At 39.7% G+C, this 23,142-nt stretch overlaps 2 protein-coding genes across 2 annotated transcripts; one reads left to right on the forward strand and one right to left on the reverse strand.

The window, feature by feature from the left end:
- Nucleotides 1-5,518: 5,518 nt before the first annotated feature.
- On the reverse strand, nt 5,519-7,974 carry LOC149300771 (large ribosomal subunit protein eL15). Its single transcript, XM_089484865.1, has 3 exons — nt 7,796-7,974; nt 6,967-7,103; nt 5,519-5,844 (listed from the first exon to the last, which is right to left on the reverse strand). The coding sequence occupies exons 1-3, from the start codon at nt 7,965-7,967 to the stop codon at nt 5,539-5,541; spliced, it is 615 nt and encodes a 204-aa protein (XP_089340991.1). The 5' UTR covers nt 7,968-7,974; the 3' UTR covers nt 5,519-5,538.
- Nucleotides 7,975-17,894: 9,920 nt separating this feature from the next.
- Nucleotides 17,895-22,048, forward strand: LOC149300772 (NF-kappa-B inhibitor-interacting Ras-like protein 1). The gene is made up of 3 exons (XM_089484897.1): nt 17,895-17,988; nt 20,938-21,179; nt 21,809-22,048. The coding sequence occupies exons 1-3, from the start codon at nt 17,895-17,897 to the stop codon at nt 22,046-22,048; spliced, it is 576 nt and encodes a 191-aa protein (XP_089341023.1).
- Nucleotides 22,049-23,142: the final 1,094 nt, after the last annotated feature.

The following is a 23,142-nucleotide window of genomic DNA, read 5'->3' on the forward strand; positions in this document are numbered from 1 at the left end:
TGGTGAAAATTACAGGCCTCGCTCATCTTTGTAAGTGGGAGAACTTGTACAATTGGTGGCTGACTAAATACTTTTTTGCCCCACTGTAGTTGGTTTCAGTTTACTGGGCTTGACAACGTGATGTGAAAGGACATCCCTACACTCTACCAGGTATCTTATGATCTTTGGTTCTCTGTTGCTTTTCTCTGATGCAGGCATGCATGGTGTCTCCTTCTCTTCCTTTTTATTTTTCTTATATATTAGAAAAATAGCACAATTTGCACAAAAGAAAAGGCACTCTCTTGCCTTATGCAAAAATAAAGCATTAATTTATTGTGACATATATACATGATGGAATTGAGAAGCGTGAGTACTATATGTTAGTAGAGGCACTGGATAAGAAAAAGCCAGGTGAAATAGACAACTGAATAATATATTTTCTTCACTGATTGATTCTTTGTAACTATTTTCAAAAATAACACTTGCTATTCTGTTTTCACAGCGACTTTCAGAATTACAGCTTTTAGTATTACCAAATTCCTCCATTTTGTTTGTAATTGGTATAATAGTTCTGAAGATACTTGGTAGAGCAGAACTAAATGTGTAAAATCCCTTAAACCTCCTGAATAACTACCCCCAGTGAAATAACCAAGACTGTAGAAATTTCATGAAGGGAAGGTGTGCTTCTAGGAAAGTTATAGTGTACAAAATCTAGAAATGGCCCTGATGAGTTTTGGTACTTTAGCATAAAAAAAGAATTTGCCTTGAACAGAGGTAGTCAATTGCCCATGATTTCCACCTAAAAGCTTTGTGGTCCACTAAGAGCCAAAGCTCTAGCCATCATTCTAACAGTCTCTATCAATCACTGCACCACACAAAAGATCCACACAGATTTGATGTCCAAAATGTTTCCATCATCTGGAGTTCTTTGGGCATTTCCTTCTCCATCTGCTGGTGCCAGATCTTAACTGGTTTGACTACCAATGCCCCCACTGTACATCTAGAAAACAGGAGAAGCTTTCCAAAATCTTTCCCGTACCTGGCCTTTTTTCAATAGCTATCATCCTAGTGATATTAGCCACAGAGTCCTACTTTATTCTTCTGATAATTTCTACTATTAATAAAACACAGAATTATTTGGAATAAAGTCAACCAACTTTAACATGACGTTGTTACGTTAGAGTAGCAGGCTGCAAGCGTTAACTTTTCTGTTATGTTTATATTTGTTCATTGCAAAGTAATTCATATTTCTTGCGTGTAAAAAAGCTAGAAATGGCATGCAGTGGCTTGTATTGATGCACTGTAGTGAACACCTATATCTATGAACCTAATCTGAGCATCATATTGATGTAATTATCTTGTCACATAAGATAATACAAAATCTGTTTGCCTTTTTTGATCCCAGTATTACATAACAGTCGTACATAATTCAGTCTTTCCCCTGAGAAGAAATATCGTTCATCTCACACTGTGACACCAATTATGTACGAAAAGGTGTTTTGACATGAATTTGTGCATGGCTTGTGATCGATACAAGGTGACAATGATTGTTTGACATGTGATCACATTGGGATCGTCTGATGATCGTGTTAACCATTGCTTGTCACAATACTGATAGGTAGTGGGTATCATCTGCATAATATAAACCAAGGTTCTGGCAACAAGTTAATGCTCCAATGTCTGTGCCATGCAGTGGATTCATTGGAACAGTACCATACGCAAAAACATGGGTAGTTTACCACAGAAAGGGTTTTATTTTCACTGAAACACCACTGGTTTAGCTGTAAGTGTAAAGTACACACCAGGGAGGTGGGCTTTTAACCCCTTAATGACAATTGCCGGTCCTGGCACGGCACGGAAAAGCATGTGCTTTACGACAATTGACGTGCCAGGACCGGCACGTCTTTAAACGGGTGCAGAAAGCGATCTACTATCGCTTTCTGCACCCAAAAAGCGTTGCTGAATGCCTCGACCTCGAGGCATTCAGCAACGCCGCGATCGGCACGAAGGGGCCATCTCTGGCCCCTCCACGGGGCGTCAACATCCGCCATACTTTGTATGGCGGCGGACGCCCGTTTTAAAAGCGTTTAGGAGGCGATCGACGATCGCCTCCTAAACTTAAATGGTGTCGCTGGAATGCCTCGATCAGGAGGCATCCAGCGACACCAAACACTAACCTTTTGATGGGCTGTGACCGCTCCGGAGAGCGGTCACAGCCGCAGCTGCCGGCAATCTTCGCCATCAAGGAAGATGGCCGCCGTCCTGTAACAGGAACCACAAATTTTAAAAGTTCGCTAGATAGTCCAGACCATCTAGAGAACTTTGGCTCCACTTGCAGGTTGAATACAGGTACTGCATTCACCATGCAAGTCAATGGAGCCCAGCTTTCTAATCACAGTGTGATTAGTAAAAATAAATAAAAAAATAAAATAAAATTAATAAATTAGAAAAAAATAGTAAAAAAACAGTAAAATGTAAAAATCATTTCCCACTGATGTCACTATCAGGGGAACCTCCAAGTTGAAAAAAAATGTTAAATTTTTTTTAAAAAAAAATAAAAAAAAAATATATATATATATAAAAAATATATTTTTGTGAGCAAGTCCTAAAATTAGCATATTAGCTTAAAACAATTCTCGCATGGAAAGAGTTAAAATACTGGCATATTAAATGCCCGTGGGGTGTCTACTTTTAAAAAATGTATGATTTGATGGGGTAAATTGAATGGGCCAGGTTCAACAACGTCCCAATTAACACGGGGGGAAGGATGGCCACACATCTAATTTCCAATTAGAAAAATGCACACGTACCAAATGTGGCCTTTTAGTTCCCCCAAAAAATGACACACCCATGCATGTGGGGTATCACTGCACTCAGGAGATGTTGCTGAACACATTATGGGGTGTCGTGTGACAGCGGCATATACCAGGAGCTGTAAATTCCTACATAAAGTAGGTGTGTGTGGGAAAAATACACACACAAAAATATTACTGCAAACTTTGAAAAAATGCTGGTGGTAAAATATGTGCATGCAAAGAGTTAAAATACCAGCATTTAAAATACCCTGTGGTGTCTAGTTTTGAAAAATCTATGGTTTTGTTGGGCACACTGAAATGGCCTGGCTCAAAGATGTACCAAATAGGGCATGGGCAGTGGATCCCAAATGCCAAAGTTCAACATTGAAAAAAGCGCATGCCCCAAATGTGGCCCTTTTGCCCCAAAACAGCCAGGCAAAATCATTCATGTGAGGTATCGCTGTACTCAGGAGATGTTGCTGAACACATATTGGGGTGTTTTGTGATAGTGACATATACGAGAACATTTTAATTCATACCTGAATTAAAATGTGTGTGGAAAACCAAATGCAAAAAAATGACTACCACAAAGTTTGACAAAGACTGGTGGTAGATATGGTGCATGGAAAGAGTTAAAATACTAGCATTTGGAATACCCTGGGCTGTCTAGTTTTCAAAAATATATGACTTGATGGGGTAAATTGCATTGGCCGGGTTCAAAGATACCCGAAATGGCACATGGGGGGAAGAATTACCAGATTTGGAAAAAATGGCTTTGAAATAGCAAAACGCTACCTGTACTTATTGCCCCATAATGGGTAGAAAAAAGCAAAAAAACATAAAAACATTGGGTATTTCTAAACTCAGGACAAATAGTAGAATCTATTTAGCAGGTTTTTTCATTACCTTTTATAGATGAGTAAAAGATTTTTCAACTAAAAGTTAGAAACAGTCATTTTTTTCTAAATTTTTCACCATATTTTATAATTTTTTTAATAGTAAATAATATGATACAATCAAAACAATGTCATCTAAAGAAAGCCCTTCTTGTCCTGAAAAAAACAATATCTAATGTGTGTGGGTTCAGTAAACGGGAAAGAAGAAAATTACAGCTAAACACAAGCAGCGCAGAAATGTTAAAAAGGCCATTGTCACAAAGGGTACAAAAAGTAAAATCAGCCTTTGTCTCGAAGGGGTTAAACATACACCGATCAGCCACAACATTACGACCACTTACCTAATATTGCATAGGTCCCCCTTTTGCTACCTGACAGCCCTGACCCGTCGAGGCATGGACTCCACTAGACCTCTGAAGGTGTGCTGTGGTATCTGGCACCAAGACGTTAGCAGCAGATCTGTCCTGTAAGTTGCGAGGTGAGGCCTCCATGGATGCATTCTGGTGCCATGCGGCACCAGCCATCCACGTGATGTAAAAGAAAACGTGATTCATCAGACCAGTCCACCTTCTTTCATTAACGAATAAAACAGAAAGGGTAAAAGCACTAGAAACATAAAACAATTAGATAGTAAAATACGTCTTTAAATCTTGGTTTAAATCTTAATGATTAGCCCCAAAGTATGCGCATGGGCAATATGATCCTCGCCTAGGGATATTCTTGCGTCGTACTCTTATGGTTCTTTCGATGACTTTTGGTGAGCAGTGTTGGAATTGGTCACACCTTTGCGAAACACCACTCTGCTCCCCAGACTTACCAATGCATTCCGAGACATGCTCCCCATGCTACAGACTCTGGTGGGGGCAGCTGGAAGGTCATGTGACACCGGCGCTCTGTCAGAGGTTCCATCTGAAGTGCCGGCAGCAGCAAAGGTTGTCTGTGTGCATCATGCAGACGTCCACCGGCTGCCAGGAACCTGGATCCTAACCCTGAAGGCTAAAGGGCTAAATGAAAGAAAAAAACAAAAAACCCTCCCCAGCGCCCGGGACTGCACGCCCCAGGCCTAATTTAACTAATTCTTACTACTACTGTAATCTGTGCTTATGCTTGTCCAGTGTTTTTGAAATATTTGGTCAATGTGATGAAAATGTTTTTTGTCAAGCTGGTGTTCTACTAATAAACCTCATGACCAGAGTAGGGTAAATGTGACTTAAATACAGATCCTTTTTAAATAATCCAACATTCAAATGCCTTTTTAGTTGACACCCCCATGGACCTAGCTGTAGGTATGCTGGTGCTATTGAAATCTGTCTTCAGGCCCGTGACGCACATGTAGATATGAAGCCGTGTATCTGCCTTTAACCTTCTCCAAAAGACATGTTAACAGTGAGGTATCAATTGTGGCCTTGCTCCGTATACTGCTTCACACCACTTGAAAGCTTCAGTCTTGAGCCTTACTCTATTCTATTGGCAATTCTGATTTGCACATTCAATAACCTTAAGAGATGCAGAGGGCTGTTTAAGGTCTGAGCCTTAACACCAGGAGAAATAAAATGGGGAGACTAGATAGGGCAAAGGGTTCTTACCTGCCGTTATGTTGACACACTAACATAGAAACAAAATATAGCAGAAAATCCAGCCACCTACACATTTGCCAAAAATTCATAGGTAACATATAGCTTATGTTCAGATCAAAGAAGCATCGATAACTCTAGATGTTTATCATTGCTTAAATGTTGCTGTAGACACAAGCCTAATGTTTCTAGTGTTGTGCATTTTCATGAATACGGTTTCACCAAAAAAAAACAACAAATGCCTTCGTTGTCCAGAGACTATTTTATTGTCAAATTTACAAGTACAATCCCAGTTTAACGATAACGGTGGAGCTGAAGTGTGTTGCGTCTTCTCCAGGCAGCACGACGAGAACCACCAATAGTTTGGTGGAATTTGTGGCCCTTTCCAAGACCACGGCTCTTCTTGCCAGCAGATGTTAACCCACGCATCTCCCTGTGCTTGTGCACTGGTTTTGTGATCCATTGGGTGTCTGGGTTGCGTCTGATTGCCTTGTGGAATGTGTCAATGAGAACAACCTCAAAGAACTTGTAGGTGGAGTCTTGACCCACCCAATAAGAGCTGAGCACCCTCAGACCTCCGCAATGGCGACCAGCACGTTCCTGTAACAGAGTACAAGACTTTAAAATAATCCCTTCTTTGAGCTAATCAGACCATTCTAAAAATAAAATCCTAACTTACTTCATAAGGAGCAAGTTTTTGGAAATATATATATATATATATATATACACACACACACACACACACACTAGATCTTAAATACAATGGGTTTTATCACCCAAAATACACAACACATTTCTATAACTTGCCAGGTATAGGAAATTCCCATAATGTAGGGTAACCATTGGCTATTTCTACCTCTTTCAGTTATGGATTGTTATAGCCGACTAGACTGCACCAACAGCCAAACCTAAAATAAGCAGTCACGTTCTATATAGGTTGCCTCACAATGTACTGCCAAGTTAACACATGCCAATATTCTGCTGAAACAAAATAGAGATCAGCTGCTCATACAAGTAAATATCTTCATATCTACTGTATGGGTTCTAATACAACTTGTAATGTAAAAAGGCAGGAACAAGTCATTTTATCAAAGCCAAACTGTACTTTTGAATGATCTTCAAAACGTTAGTCGGACAATTCCAACAGCCCTCGCTGGCAGTTACGGGATTATTAGCCAAACAAAAGTACCTGGTTTCTGGAAAAAGCTAGTCCTCCGAACAGTTAATAAGCCCCTCTTGAATTATAGTTAATAGCAAGAATAATGTTGGCATTAAGTGTTATTGTCCTAATATATGAAACTGAAGATATGAACAAAATGATTTATGTAGAAAAGCCAACAAAAACTAAAAAAAGTGCTCATGTGGAAATAGTTTAACACTATGCTTGTGTCCCCAAAATCATGTTTGGCAACTTTGATATGTCTTTAATGGACACCAGTCTGTTGTATGTCCCAATTGTGGGGAGGGGGGACATTTGCCTTTCATACCAAAGGACTTTATTTACCATATATACCTTCCAAATGTGCCAATGGCAAAAAACCCACATTAAAGCAAGAACTGCAATATCCAAGTGTGAGTAGCCAACAGATAGATACAAGGGAGATTAAACCGATAGCGGACAGCCTTTAGAAAGCAACAACGGCCTTGTATTGCTGTGGCAACATGTCCAACTTTAAAGTTTCTTTAGGTTAATGTTATGTCTCAGATGTGTGCATATCATACCTCAGCAACAGACTGGAGGCTACGAGCAAATTTGAGTTGGTTCACACCATGGTGCACAGGTTTTCCATAGGTGGCACCCTTGGGCACGGGGCGTTTGCGGCCTCCACGGCGAACTCTAACACGGTAAATAACATAACCTGTTGGGAAAGCCAATAAAATATATATGTTACATTGACGGCACTTAAAAGCATAGTACAGCAGCATAGCATGGCAAGAAATCGCCAGCTAGCAGACAATTCAAAACAGACTTTATGTACCTTGTAAGTTAATATACCTAAAATTAACTAGCCAACTAGTCAGTCATATGGACAAGTTCCCCCCCAACACAGTGGGAATAAAGCGCTCACTGCCTAACTAGACCCGCCATCCGTTTTAGACATGTTTGAGCCAGAGAAATAGTCCTGCATCTCCAAGCATAAGAAGCTAAAGGAATATTATATAATATATATATATTCTGCTGAAACCACAAGCCCAGGACTTAAGACTAGTTTGCTCATTATTTTCTAGTCCCCCACTAGATGTTAACCAACATGCAGGCACTGACCACAAAATCTGCCAGGTGCGTATCCCAGAGACCATGTATGCTCAGTGTGAAAACATGTATTAATATCTTATAAGAATGTATAGTCGTTTTAAAGTTACTGATAATTTTCACCATATCTCTATACTAACAGAGTAACAGAATCTGCAGGTGCAATGAATGGCGAGTAGACACCTGGACTAGCTCGGCATCAGTCATTGGGCATGTAGAGCCCAAACACGCAGTAATGCAAAGCTTGCCCATGGTTAGTGAATAGCAACCCACGTCATAAAATGACAGGCCGCTTACCTTGCTTGGCCTTGTAACCAAGTCTACGAGCCTTGTCTGGACGGGTGGGACGTGGGGCACGGTGGAGGGAGGAAAGCTGGCGATATTGCCAGCAGCGGACACGCAGAAGAAAGCGCATCACATCTGACTGCTTCTTCCTCCATAACTCTTGCATGTACTTGTAGGCACCCATGCTGGCTTACACTAGAAAAAAAAATAAAAATGGAAGACAGTAAGAAGACAGCCCTCAACTTCATAGACAAAAACCCCACACTGTAATACCCAGAAAGACAGGTAGCCAAGTACAAGAGTCAATGACTCCATTGGGAGGTCCTATAGAATGAATGCTGTAGAAACAACATACTTAATCATTAAAGAACACGGTCATCAGCTAGTTAAAGTAATGCATCACAATACATATTACCCTGACAGCATAGAGCGAGTTAATACCATGAAGAAACGCACAAGCTGAGATCAGCGATCCCAATAATAAACCTCATGGGTAATAACGCTTTAATGCATATCCCGGTTACAGGGCACGCGGCCTTCGCTCATCCGCACTGACAGCGGAACCAGTCCAGGACATTTCAATAAATATAGATGACTAAAGCGCCTGAACTCTCCATTCCCAGTTAAACACACAACAAACGACAAAAAGGGATCAGTCTCAAGGTACGACACACGCAGGACACCGTCCGCAGGCAGCTACACACTCACACCGCGTCCCGTAACACTTCACCCCGGGACCAGTGCAGGGGATCGGCCCAGCGGAATATATCACCGGCAAAACAGACAGAAATCACCAGGAGGGACCCGGGGCGGGTAAAGGATGGTCAAATGCAACCGACACATACAAATCCACAGCTGGATGGCCGACAAATACCCCTGATTGAAAGCGGATTGGGGAAAAACCAGATCAGCTAAACAAGGCCAGGGACTCCATTACCTGATGGCTCGGCAGCCGGAAAGGAAGGACGGAATTACCCAGCTTCCCTTATGCCGATAGTTTGGGACAGACGATTTCCGGTTTGTAGAAAGAGGGGCTGCTGGGAAATGTAGTTCTGATTGAGAAACACGTTATTTGCTGCTTTTTATTAGCGATTTGCCTTATTAAGTTACATTGGGTTTAATCACTAAAGGGCGAGTTGCTATTTATTATGAAGGGCCAACGTTCTCCAACAAGAAATACACATTAGTGGAATAGTAAACATGTATGTTAACATTTTTGGTATCTAATATGCAGTTATTCCTGCTTATAACACTATATCTATATATATATGGAATATTTGTTAGGAGAGTTTCAACCACATTTGTTATTGAAACTCTCCTAACAAATATACCTGGACACTGTCAGAGATGTAATGTATGATGTCATTATGAATACCTATAGCATAAAGGTTCCTATTAGCCTGAGTTGGTAGTCTGTGGCAACAGGTAGCATGTCTGTTTTTTACATAAAAGTGCACATAAAATGTAAATTGTTTTAAAAACTATGGTTTATTATTCTTCTGAAAAATTTTACTTTGGAATATAAATTATGTATGGAAACGTTAATCACTAATTGTCTGCTCTAAAGTTCTCCAAAAATTCAACCTGCCCACTCAGGGTGGTAGGAGAGCAGGGGGGTCACGTACTGTGATGAATAATATTCCAGCTGCTTGTCAGTGTGTGTGTGACTATTTGTCGGTCTGACCCCATAACAAAATCCAGACCTCCACGTGGACATACATAGAAAGTGGATTTTTTTAAAATAGGTTACAATAATTATTTTACCATGAACATACTACATGAACATTTAAAATAACTGAAATATGACTATGAATATTAACCCCTTAAGGACCGGGCTCGTTTTTTCTTTTTGTACCCTGTGGGACCGAGGCTGTTTTAATACTTTTGTGGTGCTTGTGTTCAGCTGTAATTTTCTCCTCACCCATTTAGTGTACCCACATAAGTTATATATTGTTTTTTTCAGGACAAGATGGGCTTTCTTCAAATACCATTATTTTGATCGTATCATCTTATTTACTATAAAAAAAAATAAAAAAAAACATGGTGAAAAATTGAAAAAAAACCCACATTTTATGATTTGTATTTGAAAAATCTTCTACTCACCTAAAAAAGCAAGTAAAAAAAACTAGCTAAATAGATTCTACTACTTGTCCTGAGTTTAGAAATACCCAATGTTTTTTTGCTGTTTTTTGTAAGTTATAGGGCAATAAGTACAAGCAGCGTTTTATGATTTCCAAACCTTTTTTAAAAAATCTGGTCAGTCTGCCTCCATCTCCTCTTTGGAAAATCTTTGAAGCCGGTTAACTCAATTTAACCCATTCAAACCATATATTTGAATCTCCTGAGTACAGCGATACCCCACATGCATGGGTTTGTCAGATTGTTTGGCTGGTAAAAGGCTACTTTTGAGGCATGTGTAATTCAGGTGGTCATTTGGTCATTCTGCCTCCATCTCCTCTTTGGAACATCTTTGAAGCCGGTTAAATCAATTTAACCCATTCAAACCATATATTTTTGAAAACTAGACACCCCAGGGTATTCCAAATGCTGTTATTTTAACCCTTTCCATGCACCAATTATACAACTACACTTTGTCAAACTTTGTAATAGTAATTTTTTTTTATTTTTTTTTCACACAAATTGTACTTTAGGTATAGATATACAGGTCCTGGTATATGTCACTGTCAAACAACCCCCCAATATGTGTTCAGGAACATCTCCTGAGTACAGCGATACCCCACATGCATGGGTTTGTTAGATTGTTTGGCTGGTAAAGGGCTACTTTTGAGGCAACACAGACTTTTAGCATCTGGTCATTCTGCCTCCATCTCCTCTTTGGAATATCTTTGAATCCGGTTAACTCAATTTAACCCCGTCAAACCATATATTTTTGAAAACTAGACACCCCAGGGTATTCAAATTGCTGTTATTTTAACCCTTTCCATGCACCAATTATACAACTACACTTTGTCAAACTTTGTAATAGTAATTTGTTTTTTGGTTTTTTTTCACACAAATTATACTTTAGTTATAGATATACAGGTTCTGGTATATGTCACTGTCAAACAACACCCCAATGTGTGTTCAGGAACATCTCCTGAGTGCAGTGATACCCGACATGCATGGGTTTGTCGTGTTGTTTGAGATTTAAAATGCCACATTTGGGAAGTGCGCTTTTTTTCTCCATTTTGGTCAGTCTGTACCTATGCCCTATCTTTTAGCTCTGCCACTCCAATTTACCCCATCAGCCATTTTTTTTTATATTAGACACCCCTTGGGTATTTGAAGTGCTTTTATTTTAACTCTTTGTTGAGATTTTTGAGAAATTTTAGCACTTGCTCAAAATAATAAACTTTATTTTTTTATTTTATTTTTTTAATACTTTTTTTTATATTTTTTTACACATTTTGCTGGTACTGGATGGTTCATATAGTGACATCACTGCATAATTATTTTTAAATGTTAGCACTTTTTTTTTTATTATTTTTGGAATATTTTACTAATCACATTGTGATTAGAAAGCTGGGCTCCATTGACTTGCATGGTTGAGTGCAGTACCTGTATTCAACCTGCAAATGGAGCCAGAGTTCTCTAGAGGGTCTGGGTCTAGCGAACTCTTTCATCTTTATTGTTTTTTTTCCCGGGCCGCCGCCATCTTGCGGATGGCGAAGATCACCGGCAGCTGCGGCTGTGACCGCTCTCTGGAGCGGTCAAAGCCCATCCAGAGGTAAGTGTTTGGTGTCGCTGGATGCCTCCTGATCGAGGCATTCTAGCGACACCATTTAAACTTTTATGTATGGCGGCTATTGACGCCCCGGGGAGGGGCCAGACATGGCCCCCGATGCCGATCTCGGCCTTGCTGAATGCCTCGACATCGAGGCATTACAGTAACGCCGTTTAAGCGAAGAAAGTGATCGTTGATCACTTTCTAAGCTTATTTAATTTTTTGATGGTTCAGGACCGTCAAAGGTCATTAAGCGACCGTTTTTCCATGACGGTCCTGAACCGGCAAAGGTCGTTAAGGGGTTAAAAAAGTTCATATATTTGTATGTTTTACTTATTATTTTTTAAATATTTGTTGTCCTTTGCCAGCATAAAATTCTGTATACACACAAAATCCCCACTACAAAACTAATAAGATATACACTATATGGACAAAAGTATTGGGGTACCTGGCTATTACACCAACAGAGGCTTTTATGACATCACATTCTAAATACATTTACATTAATATGTAATTGGTCCCCCCTCTGCAGCTATAACGGCTTCTACTCTTGTGGGAAGGTTACACAAGATTGTGGAGCGTTCCTGTGTTCCCATTCATCCAGTAGAGCATTTGTGTTTGGTCAGGTTGAACTCAGGGCTCTGCAGCCGGTCAAGTTCTTCCACACCAAACTCATCCAACCATGTCTTTATGGACCTTGTTTTGAAGGGGCGGCACTTTGTCGCCCCAAGCCCCCTTTTTTTTTTTTTAAAAGCGAAAGAGAGAGAAAGGGGGTCGCCGAATGGTTTTCGTTTACCAAGCTGTCAGTACCCGCTCGGCGCCCCTCTCTCTCTCTCTCTCTCCTCTGCGGCGAGTCTTCCTGTTCGGTCTCGGTGCCGGCTTGTAATGCTGAGTGCCGGAAGAAGAGTAGATGGGGGGGGGCATTTTAAAATTCGCCCCAGGCGGCATTTTGCCTTGGGCCGGCCCTGGCGGCATAGTCATGCTGGAATAGAAAATTCTGTTACTGCAAAGTTGGAAGCATAGCATTGTCTAAAATGCCTTAGTATGCTAAAGCAATAAGCTAGTATTCAACCTTATGCCGACGAGTTCCATTAAGGACGAAACAGCTGTCCATGAGTGGTCATCCGGCTATTGCACCTCTTTCCGTGAGCTGTACAACACAATTCCAATTGGCTGCTAAAATCAGTCATGAGATCTGGATCTGAATAAATCACTCCATGGTTCGACCCATATATTGAAAGAATGTATTCATTTATTTACAAGAGGTAAAAAAAAATAGTAACATTATATCTTTGGAGACAGTGTATCACATGTGTGCATCAAGCATACACCCAACTCGTTTCATCTGACCTGGACTTAATTGTAGGTGCTAACTGTAAAGCTGCCTCCCGTTTATCATTTGCTTATGTTTAAAGGCTGTCTAGTACAATGGACATTTGTCCTAAAGGGATCCATGTATAAAGTGGATATAGAGGCAAAAGGTGATCATTGTTAATCTTGTTTGCATATGCCTACCCAGAATCCCTTGCAGTGGTGGCAGCACAACAATATTTCTGTGAGAAACACAAATTGCCTGGTGAATGAGCTACACACACACATATAAATATATATATATATATATATATATATATATATATATATATATATACACATACATACATGCACACACACACGTTTTTCTTTTCATTTTTCGCCCTATACTAAACCGATTAAAACACCCTACAATTCCCAATTACAAGTCCCTCCCCCAAAAAACATTAATAAAAGTTAAAAAAAAAATAGCTTCACCTGAGAAGTCAACAAAATGATGGTTTGGGTATACATTATGGCAGAAGGTTTAGAATATTGTCTGATACATTGTAACATCTGTAACACCAACCAAATACCAGCGGGTCCCAGTGTAGATAGCGTTTACAGAAGCAGTAAGCACACATGGAATATCGGATTTTACATGCCATTGTAATACTCCTTGGGGACCATTCTTTACATGACATCATGGAACGGGCTAAGTGATAAGAATATTATAACAAACAAAAACCTTGTTGGTGTTCACATTTTAAAAAATGTATATGGCTGCCAAGTTTCCCAAGGTTTGTTTTATGATTTATGTGGCTGTTTATGACATCCCAATGGGTGATGTCATAGATGACTGCAGGTACATTGAGAATAGACATTTGCTAGTGAACAGCATTTATCTTTCTTTGTCAACTACCAACTACTATAGTGATAGTTCAAGGTCCTACTAAGTGCACAAGGGTCAACCAACATGTCACTGGAGATGACAGAACCAAGGTAATGCTGCACAATAAATTAGGTGCAATTTAAAAAAAGTTTTTGTTTTTTTTAATTAAAATACATGCAATACAAATGTATGACAAGCATATAATAATCCAGACATCCACTGAGCCCCTTTAGTAGGATAGCTCCAACCCGAAAAGGACCACACATCATTTGGTCTACCTTAAATCCCCTCTTTAAACATAAATTCTCTCTAAATATAGACTGCATTAAAGTAGTGATCAAGCCCAGGTTGAGGATTAAAAATTAGCCCTGGTACTTTTACTCCACTGGCTGGATACATGATCTTGGTGTTTGGCAGCCTGTATCGAGCTGGCGGCCACTAAAACGAAGGATCTGTTGCAGAAGCGGCAATGAAGGTACTGTATGTTGGAGGCCCCACTGGACACTGGCCCGTAGAGCATTTGACTAGTTTGTCCAATAGCCAGTCTGGGCCTGGTTGTGATGAAATCTAATGACATATTTGGAGAATAAAGAGTTTGGCATTATTCAAATAAAACAACTAGATATTTTGGTAAAATCTGGGAGAATGTTTTGCTCACATGTTCATGTTCCACGGATCAGATATACAAACATTAAAAAAGCATGTCTATGTTACCCCATATCTATTACGGGAGATGTTGGCTGCTGAATGGAGTGGTGTCCTATCAAGCGATAACTCTGTTTACAGAAAATGGTGTAACACAAACTTCTTGGGCACCTCTATAGTGGTAATGCTAGTTCTTTACAGATTATATGGAACATGGTTGTCTTGCATGTCTTACATATGCATTTACATTATGTGACATGGGCAGAAAGACGTCATTTTGCCCACACTGACTAAAATACATCCAGAATATTTTGACATTTCTGGTCGAAGGGTATTTGCAGCATGCTCACATTTCTGGGTACCCACTACTGAACCACCTACCTCGCAACAAGTGTGCCCTGGAGAGACACATTGGGTTTAGGTGTGTGACTAAGGGCAGGGTATTACTAAGACTTTTTATGTCACTGAGTAAGGCCTTTGAAAGAATGGTGTATTTTAAATACATAATTAAATTACCGGTATAATCCAATTTCTGCTGTGTCCAAATACATTATTGTGACGTTTAACACTGTAGAACACTGTAATACACACATACCCAGCACTGTAGGGACATCAGGGGAGGAAAGAGGGACTGTCCCTCCTAATCAGGGGCAGTTGGCAGGTATGGTAACAGATACATTATTATTAGGAATGGATTGCTGAAGATCTGCCATTGCATAAGTGCTGTTTTTCTCATTTATTGAGGCTTAGTAAAAAATAGAGCTACACACTCATAAAATCTAGAGGACTCATTCTAGTGCACCAGGCAATGCGCGTCCTATGAAGACGTTACATCACGTACTATAAAAGGGCCTCGCACTGCAATATATATAACAGTCTGCCTCTTGGCCGCTGCTCTCCACCGTTGTAGAGTTTACTGATTATCTGTAAAGCTCCTGCAGTGATACACAGAAGGACATCAATAATGCATGTAAATCAATTAAGAGTGCCGGCTCACACCAGTACTGTAACACACAAACATATAATATGAAGACATGTTATGTAAAGAAGAATACAATTCTAGTGTAAACCTTTATGGTGATTTAATAAGATTATAAAATACATAATCCAGATCCTATTACTTATCACTGACTGTTTGCAAGTATACACATTTCCAGTTGGTATCTACCCATCTCTGTATTACAATGCGATAGAATACCCCAGACACTAAAATGTGTTCTTTGATGGGGTGACATTACAAATATAATTTTGCTACCTGTAAACAAGCATTCATGTTTAATTAAATGTGTGCTTGTGTGATTTTACTGGGGTTTCCACAATTTAAAACAAGAAGCAAACCACACTTTACCCACAAGCACAAGCGAGAGACGCAGAATAAGTATAGGTGTAAGAATAATGCAATGTACCTTTTCTGACCCATTCTTCCAAAATAATAATAATAATAATAATAATAATAATAATGAAAACGGAGGGTTACTTTTTGCCCCTTTAAACTTTTGAGAGATACAGGCTGATATTTGTGGCCCCAGACAGCAAGCGCTCCAGTTAAAGAGAATACTTGGGGGAGCCAATCGTGAATCCATATGCGGTAGACTATTGCACATATTATACGTTTTTACACTCCATGTTTACAAAGCCTGCTTGAACCAATCAACAACAATCAGCAACTAAACAACAGGAGAAAGATAACTTAATAGAGAGGAATAATCATGCCCATCATGTGCAAGACAAGCGCATCACATGCTATACACACCCGCCTGTTTATAATATTTATATATAACTTATTTTAATTTGTAAACAGGATTCCATAGGTTTATATAGTGCACTGGACTGTAAAATTTAGGGTATAGGAAATAGATCCCCTTTAAATGGGTAAAAAACAGTGATTTCTGTAAGAATGAGTATTCCTATACGCTGTGCTGCAGACCACATGATCAGCGTTTAGAATGATAACTTACGGCACTGGCACTTCATAGGTTAAAGGGACTGCAAATCACCCCTGCAACTACATCATTAAAAAGGTAAGAATGTAGCTTAAGTATCATTCCCAGGATTGCCAGACAGCCTTTCAGTTCCAAAGAAGAATACCTTCTTTGATGAATTAAGTAAATATATATATATATTCTAATTTAGAATTTGGACAATATTTGAAACAGATGTCATGATGTAAAATCAAAATGTAATGTATATTGGATAATTACCCTCGCTCTGATATAGCTGCTGTGTGATGGTTGCTCTTGAGGGTAATGCATAATCCAGTTAGGCAGTCGACGTATTTTGTTGCATTATTACTTATTGACTTATATAGCGCCAGCATAGTCCACAGCGCTGTACACTGGGTAATCAGGACACAACAAGGACTGCATGATATAACAGTTTGGATTTATAGGAGCAAAAGAGGGCTCTGCTTTAATGGGTTTCCAATCCAACATATCTCTAGTTAACAATTAAATGAGTAGATCACTTAGCCGGACTAATTATTACCCTGAAAACCTGCACCTAGTGGAGCAATACTGTGGAACTACCCTTTCCTATTAAATTGTTATGCAGCGTCTGAGAACAATGGGTGTGTTTTTATGCAGTTCCTCGCCTGTGAATACCGATTCCGTGCGGAACCTACATTTTTTTTTATGGGCTGCCTGCCTTTTCTAATATCTAAATCCAGGGAGACCAGCAGGTAATCAATCTATAGGTTTGCCTTAAGGGACATGTATCACATAGGTATAGGTTGTAGAGTGATACAATATGCCAATAAATCACTCTGTTGCAATAATGATAATAATTGGATGAAACATTTTATTTAATGAGTCTGCTACTGTACTGTTTAATAGAATAAACAGTATAATTGCCGCCACTCTAATTCTGTCCCATTCAAGTCTGTCTTTCCTGGTTATGAGTGTATCACAGATCCATAACTAGGGATCTTGGCGTCCGGTCTGGGGCCAGAGGTCCTGCCCCATGCTGACCATGTCTTCTTCTGGAAGGGGAAGAAGGCTGCTTCCGAGTGTCTCAAGTGCGCCACTTAATTGGCAGTGCCTGGTATAATCTGGTTCATCTTGTTCTATTGCCCTAAAAGCCACTAATAATGTGTATAGAAACATCATAAAAATGTGTATAAAATAAATTGTATAAGTAGAATATTCTTCTGCAAATGCCTTGCTTATACATAAAAAGCTATCAATGGGTTGCAGAAGTCACAGAAAACGTCTCGGGGAAGCCCTGCACTTTAGCCGTGCCTCTAATGACTACTCCTAAAATAAAAATGTCTCTCTGGTCATTAGATATGTCTGGAGGGATGATAATGGCACATTTTAAATAAAGCGAGTTTAGTATTCCTGTTTCCAGTAACTAGGTTCCTTTGCATGGAAAGCTCGGTGGGGCCCTGTGTGCGGAATCAGTCTCTGGAAAGGCAATTTAAAGCGCGATCTGAAACTGTGCCTATAAAACCGGCATCAAACCAACGCACAGCATGGATACATTTCACGTATTTAAACAGCTCTCCTTACCTCTAATTGGCATTTCTGCTCGTATGGTTTCAATGCAGAGATTCCTGGTGCATGATGGGAAAGGGCAGCAAAGTGGTTGTTTGTGGATTGGCAGCCGTCGGAAAAACTGCAATCATAGAGCAGCTTCTGTATGGAAACCACACAGTGGGTAAGTTTATCTCGGTTTGTTAAATCAGTGAATGATGAATTGCAAATTAAATTCAAGTTTAAAGGGGCATGTTTTTTTTTCTTCATGTTAAATGCCTATTGGGGTCCATATTGCATTGTTGGCGGTGCTTTTTACTGCGTGCAGATTGTTCCAGAGATTCTTTAGTTATTGCTGTTAGAAAGTAAGAGTTTTGTCTCAATTAGCTCCTCCCCCAGCGACATCTACTGAAATCAGGGAACGTACCATGATATGCTCCTGCACGTGCTCAGTTGTGTTCCATTCTAGTTACTGGGCTGAGCTCCCAACAGAAGTAGACAGTATCTGAACATGGTGTAAAGCCCTGCTACCTAATTGTACAGGGCTGCATGAGGTTGTGGGGTCAGGTAGAGGTCAGCAATAGGCTCTAATTAAAAGTTCAAAAGTTTTTAAGTGAATAATAAAAAAAAAATGCTAGGTTATGTAACAGGAACATTCTGGTTGCGCTCGCACTTTATTTTCCCCCTTGCGTCTTGTGGACAGCTCGCGCTGCGCAAAAGGCGGGAAAATGCGCTATAAATATAGGGGATAAATGAAGATTTTTCACGCCATAAGGCGAACCGCTGGCTGTCTGTACAGAGCTTTTGAGTGTGGTGAACAGCAGCTGAGCAACAGAGCTGGGGGCACCATGGAGGGGCTGCTGAATATATAGTTATGTAAAAAAAAATGTATAAATCATTTGTCATTTACTTATGTTGGGGTTAAAGTTACCTTCTATGCAGGGAGTGAACTGGTAATCCCTTGGTTAGCCTTCTGGCTTCAGGGCGGTTGGCGTTGTATTGGTGGTTTAAACACTGGGTTTGGGCGAAGAGTTTTTGCTACAAGTTATTATTTGGATAATAATGTTTTAAAACTAAATAAAAGTCCACGGCCTGTTGATTCCAAAATACAAGTGCATGTGTTTTTATTCAGTAATGTATTTCTTGTCCAGATTGTAAGCTTATGAGCCGGGCTCTCTCCACCTAATGCATCGGTTTGTCTTAGTCTGTCAATTCTCGTCTTGTCATTCCCCTTGAATATATGTATTGTATTAAGCGCTGCGTAGATTGTTGGCACTATATAAATAAAAGATAATAAATTGTTGGTGCTGGTATCCCTTTACAACCACATGTTTTGGCGGTATCCATACAATAGGCGGCTGCTTTAATGAGAGTGCTACTGAGCTTGTGCAAGAAGTGTACATACAGACGCTCCCTGCTTTTAGTTGTACTCAGGGGAGGAAAAAGTCTAATTTTATAAATAATTAAACAATGCATGCTCCAGTATGCATGGAGTAAAATACATTGGAGCCCATGCAAATGGAATACAAATGCAATTTGCAATTACTGCCCCTTTAAGCAGTTGTGCATCACCGGTAGGCCTTTGTCTATATTTATGTAATTTTTTTATTTTTTTTGTTAATGTTTTTTATATATATATATATATATATATATACTCTTCCCTTTAGTGGTTCCGATAAATCACAGGTATGTCAGGTGAGATAGAAAACTCCATTCTTTATTCCAATGGTGTAGTAATAGATAGGAAATACTGCATCTCATTCTTGTTGAGTTTTAACCGGATTCCTTATGTTTACATGTATATAAAATACAAATGTGCTCGTTAATTTGCCAAATAATGTTAGAGTGGAAGAAAAATGAAAATCCTGGGCGTGATATTGTTTTGTCGATCACTTTAGTGAAATGCATTAACTATTCTATGAATGGTTTTATGTACAAGCCGACTGACTTTAATGAGACCTAAAGCGTTAGTTTAATTAGTATGTACACTGTAAATATTAATCCAGGCTCCTATATCCCTCTTTGGTTCTCTTTCTTATCTGTCTCCTCTGAGTCGTATAAGCGCTTGCGAAGTAGCATCTGCTGCTGTTTCTCTAGGAATCTTTTGTGTTTCACAGTGGGTGGTAAAGAACAGAAAGAGGGAATTTAATGGGGTAAGGGAAATAACAGCAAGGAGCCAAATTAAATACAGTGGAAAAAACATTTATTTAAAGGGACCATGGTTTTTTTTGTTTTTTTTAATGAGTTAATATGAAGTCACTTGTTCCTTCATTATATGTTTTATATTCTAGCGGCTGCCTAATGCGTATATGGAGAGATCTACTGTATGTCTTACTGTAAAAACCAACCTAGCGCTGTGGTAGAGCTTCTCATGAATTTGTTCCCTTAACGTATAATGGTTTTGGCTCCTGAGGTTTAAGAAAGATCTTACTAAAACTAGTAACTAGAGAGGTAATTTGTTTTTAATACCATTTCCCCCAGACTTAATTATGTCATTTATTTAATGTTGAAAAAATGGGGTGCTTCCTTTGACATTTTAAGCAGACGAGCAGCCCTGATTATGTTTTTTTGGCCACTGCCCCAGTTCTGCAACCAGCGAGGACCTCGGGCTGGTTAGGATGATCAGGGGATCTCACGTGACTGACCCACTGAGCTATGAAATTAATTGGGGTCTGTTATTTTGGACACCTTGAGATGTATCGGGGTAGAGTGATGTAATATGGCATCACATCATTGTGTTTGGCTTCAAGGCATTATAAGGAGGCTGGTCGTTGGTATATGAATGGTCCTGCCCCACCTATAGCCACGCATCCCTCATGCCAGCCTGTCTAGTTGGCCTGTGAGCTAAAGGTGTGATGGGAAATAGCTGGGCTAAGTTCTGAATCTAGCTGCACAAGCCAAAATACATAATTGTTACTCCCCATGAGGTTGCCCCAACCCTTTGGTGGAAGCTGCCAACTTGGTAAACATGAGGGGGTAGGAGAGTTTGTGAAGTAGTTCTAGAGGGTGTAAGCCAGAAAGTTAAAAAGGGGCCAACGAAGACCTGCATTTTAGTGAAGTATAAGGTTTCGTTTCTCCTGCAAACGAAGCCTGTCCTTTGCGCTAACTTATCCTTTTTTTTGGTTTGTTTAAGGTCTGGAAAATAGCGAAACCTTGGAAGATATTTACGTTGCGTCAGTAGAAACAGAACGTGGCGTTAGAGAGCAGCTCCGACTCTATGACACGCAAGGACTCCATGAAGGCACAGAGTTACCGAAACACTATTTTTCTTTCGCTGATGGCTTTGTTCTTGTCTATAGTGTGGACAGCCTAATGTCTTTTAAAAAGGTTGAGCTGCTTAAGAGAGAAGTGGACAAGTTTAGGGATAAAAAAGAGGTATATAACATCAAGTGTTTAAAATGGGTTGGAGAAAGATCTGAGGGCATTTCACAAGTATTGGAGTGAATTATTTTTTCACAGCTTTTCCTTGTACCTCTAAACAATATCCCTCAACACTTATTATTGCCTATTATAGCAAGATGTGCACTTAAGCATGCATAGGAAGGGCACTTATTTCCCACGCACATAAATATCCAATTTGTTTATTGCAGGGGGTTGTGTCATTGGTTTGGTGCAGGTTAAGCTATTGACCTAGCAGATCCAGAAATGTTCTATTGAAGCAATGAGGTTTATACCCTCAGTTGCATCTAACCATTTGTTTTAATCTGGGTGCTTAAAAACAATTATTTTGTAATTTATGCATATAGCTTAGTCTGGTCGCTTTAATGACACCCAAGAACTTTAGGTTGTGGGGAGAGGAGACTTTTGACCAGCAAAAGTGAAACTTCTCCGGTACCTTTTTATTTTTTTTTAAGCTGCGCTAAATCTCCACTATCTTCCCCTGGAAGCACTAAAGGTATTAAATGGTAATCTCATCCCTCGTTTTAGTACCACACTTTTCCCTGTTGGAAATGCTGGATCTGTAGTGCTTGTTCTCTAAAGCTCACTTTTTTTTCTTTTTAAAGGTTGTCATTATTATTTTAGGTAATAAGTGTGATCTTGCAGCGCAGAGGCAAGTGGATGAAGACATGGCTCGACACTGGGCAAGAACTGAGCGGATTAAATTTTGGGAAGTGTCGGTGGCAGACAGGAAGACCCTGATTGAACCATTTACACATTTGGCTAGCAAACTCAATCAGTTTCAAAGCAAATCCTCATTCCCCTTACCAGGGAGAAGAAGTAAAGGCACACCTTCTGATAACTAGAAAGACATCAGTAATACACATGGAGATGACTGTCGTTTTTCATAATATGTGTTAACGGGCACTCTAACCACTCACTATGTAACGCCTGGATTATGTCATTAAATAAACTTTGTTTGCATCCAAGCGCCATTAGTTGGTAAATAGTTTCAGATGTGGGCTTACTTAGACCTGTGCGATTTATAAACTTCGTGCAACAGATTTCACCGGTTACTCAGCCTGCCCCCCACATTATAGGTTGTAGCCTTTATACTAAAGCATTGTTTTGGGATAATGGGTTATTGATCAGTTTGCTTACCCTGGGAAAGCTGATTTGCAACTGTTGTCTTATCTGAATTCTGTCACAAATGCAGTGATTAACAGACTTAATATTTTCAGGTCCCTTTACTGTGCGGTGGCTGTATCAGGGGGAATGTGATGGGTACTTTACAGACATATCCAGACAGCCCAGACACTTTCACACAGCTGGGGGGGTTGGAATAAAACTAAACTCCAGGTTTTGATCACATGACTGCTGACAAAGAAAGAATGTCCATTACCATAAATAAGTGAAAACTGAGGGCCTCGTGCCCCGTTTGGGTCTTCTGCAAAGACAGGAACAACAAATTAAGCATGAAAAAAAATGGGGGAAGCCTTATTTTTGTCCTGGCAGAGCACAAGTTGCGTTTACTTCATTGTTTAAGCCAGTTTAACAATGAGATCTGGCCCCTAGCCTGAACGAGCTTTCAGGCAGGAAGGGCTTATGAAAAGCTTTGAGGTCTCCATGTTCTGGTCCTTCATGTGGACATCAGTGATAAAAACGCAGGCATAAGCTCTTTGTTTTTCATTTTTTTTTATTAGCACAGTAACAAATGCAGACTTTATTAGCCCACAGACATATAACAATCCACTGAGTAATTCTTACCCACCTTTACAGTTAAACAGCTTAAGGTATATTTCACTACAGGTTCCCATAAACATATCTTTTCCTCAAGTTATTAGACATACAAAAGGGAAAACAAATAATTAAGATTCCATAATACACAATAATATCTGTTTCTTCATCTCCCAGTCCTGGGGATGACCACCTCTTAGTCCTATCGATAGCTGAAGACTGC

This window comes from Sceloporus occidentalis, unplaced genomic scaffold (genome assembly GCF_023333645.1).
Source record: "Sceloporus occidentalis isolate IW3139 unplaced genomic scaffold, rSceOcc1.0.p SCAF_23, whole genome shotgun sequence".
Taxonomy (NCBI): domain Eukaryota; kingdom Metazoa; phylum Chordata; class Lepidosauria; order Squamata; family Phrynosomatidae; genus Sceloporus; species Sceloporus occidentalis.

Excerpts from the sequence above, each read along its gene's own strand:
- LOC149300771 (XM_089484865.1), bottom strand. The coding sequence starts at position 7,967 with ATGGGTGCCTACAAGTACATGCAAGAGTTATGGAGGAAGAAGCAGTCA. Across the intron at positions 7,104-7,795 it reads TGGTTACAAGGCCAAGCAAG|GTTATGTTATTTACCGTGTT; the intron begins GTAAGCGGCCTG and ends CTTTCCCAACAG. Across the intron at positions 5,845-6,966 it reads GCCTCCAGTCTGTTGCTGAG|GAACGTGCTGGTCGCCATTG; the intron begins GTATGATATGCA and ends ACTCTGTTACAG.
- LOC149300772 (XM_089484897.1), top strand. The coding sequence starts at position 17,895 with ATGGGAAAGGGCAGCAAAGTGGTTGTTTGTGGATTGGCAGCCGTCGGA. Across the intron at positions 17,989-20,937 it reads GTATGGAAACCACACAGTGG|GTCTGGAAAATAGCGAAACC; the intron begins GTAAGTTTATCT and ends GGTTTGTTTAAG. Across the intron at positions 21,180-21,808 it reads AGTTTAGGGATAAAAAAGAG|GTTGTCATTATTATTTTAGG; the intron begins GTATATAACATC and ends TTCTTTTTAAAG.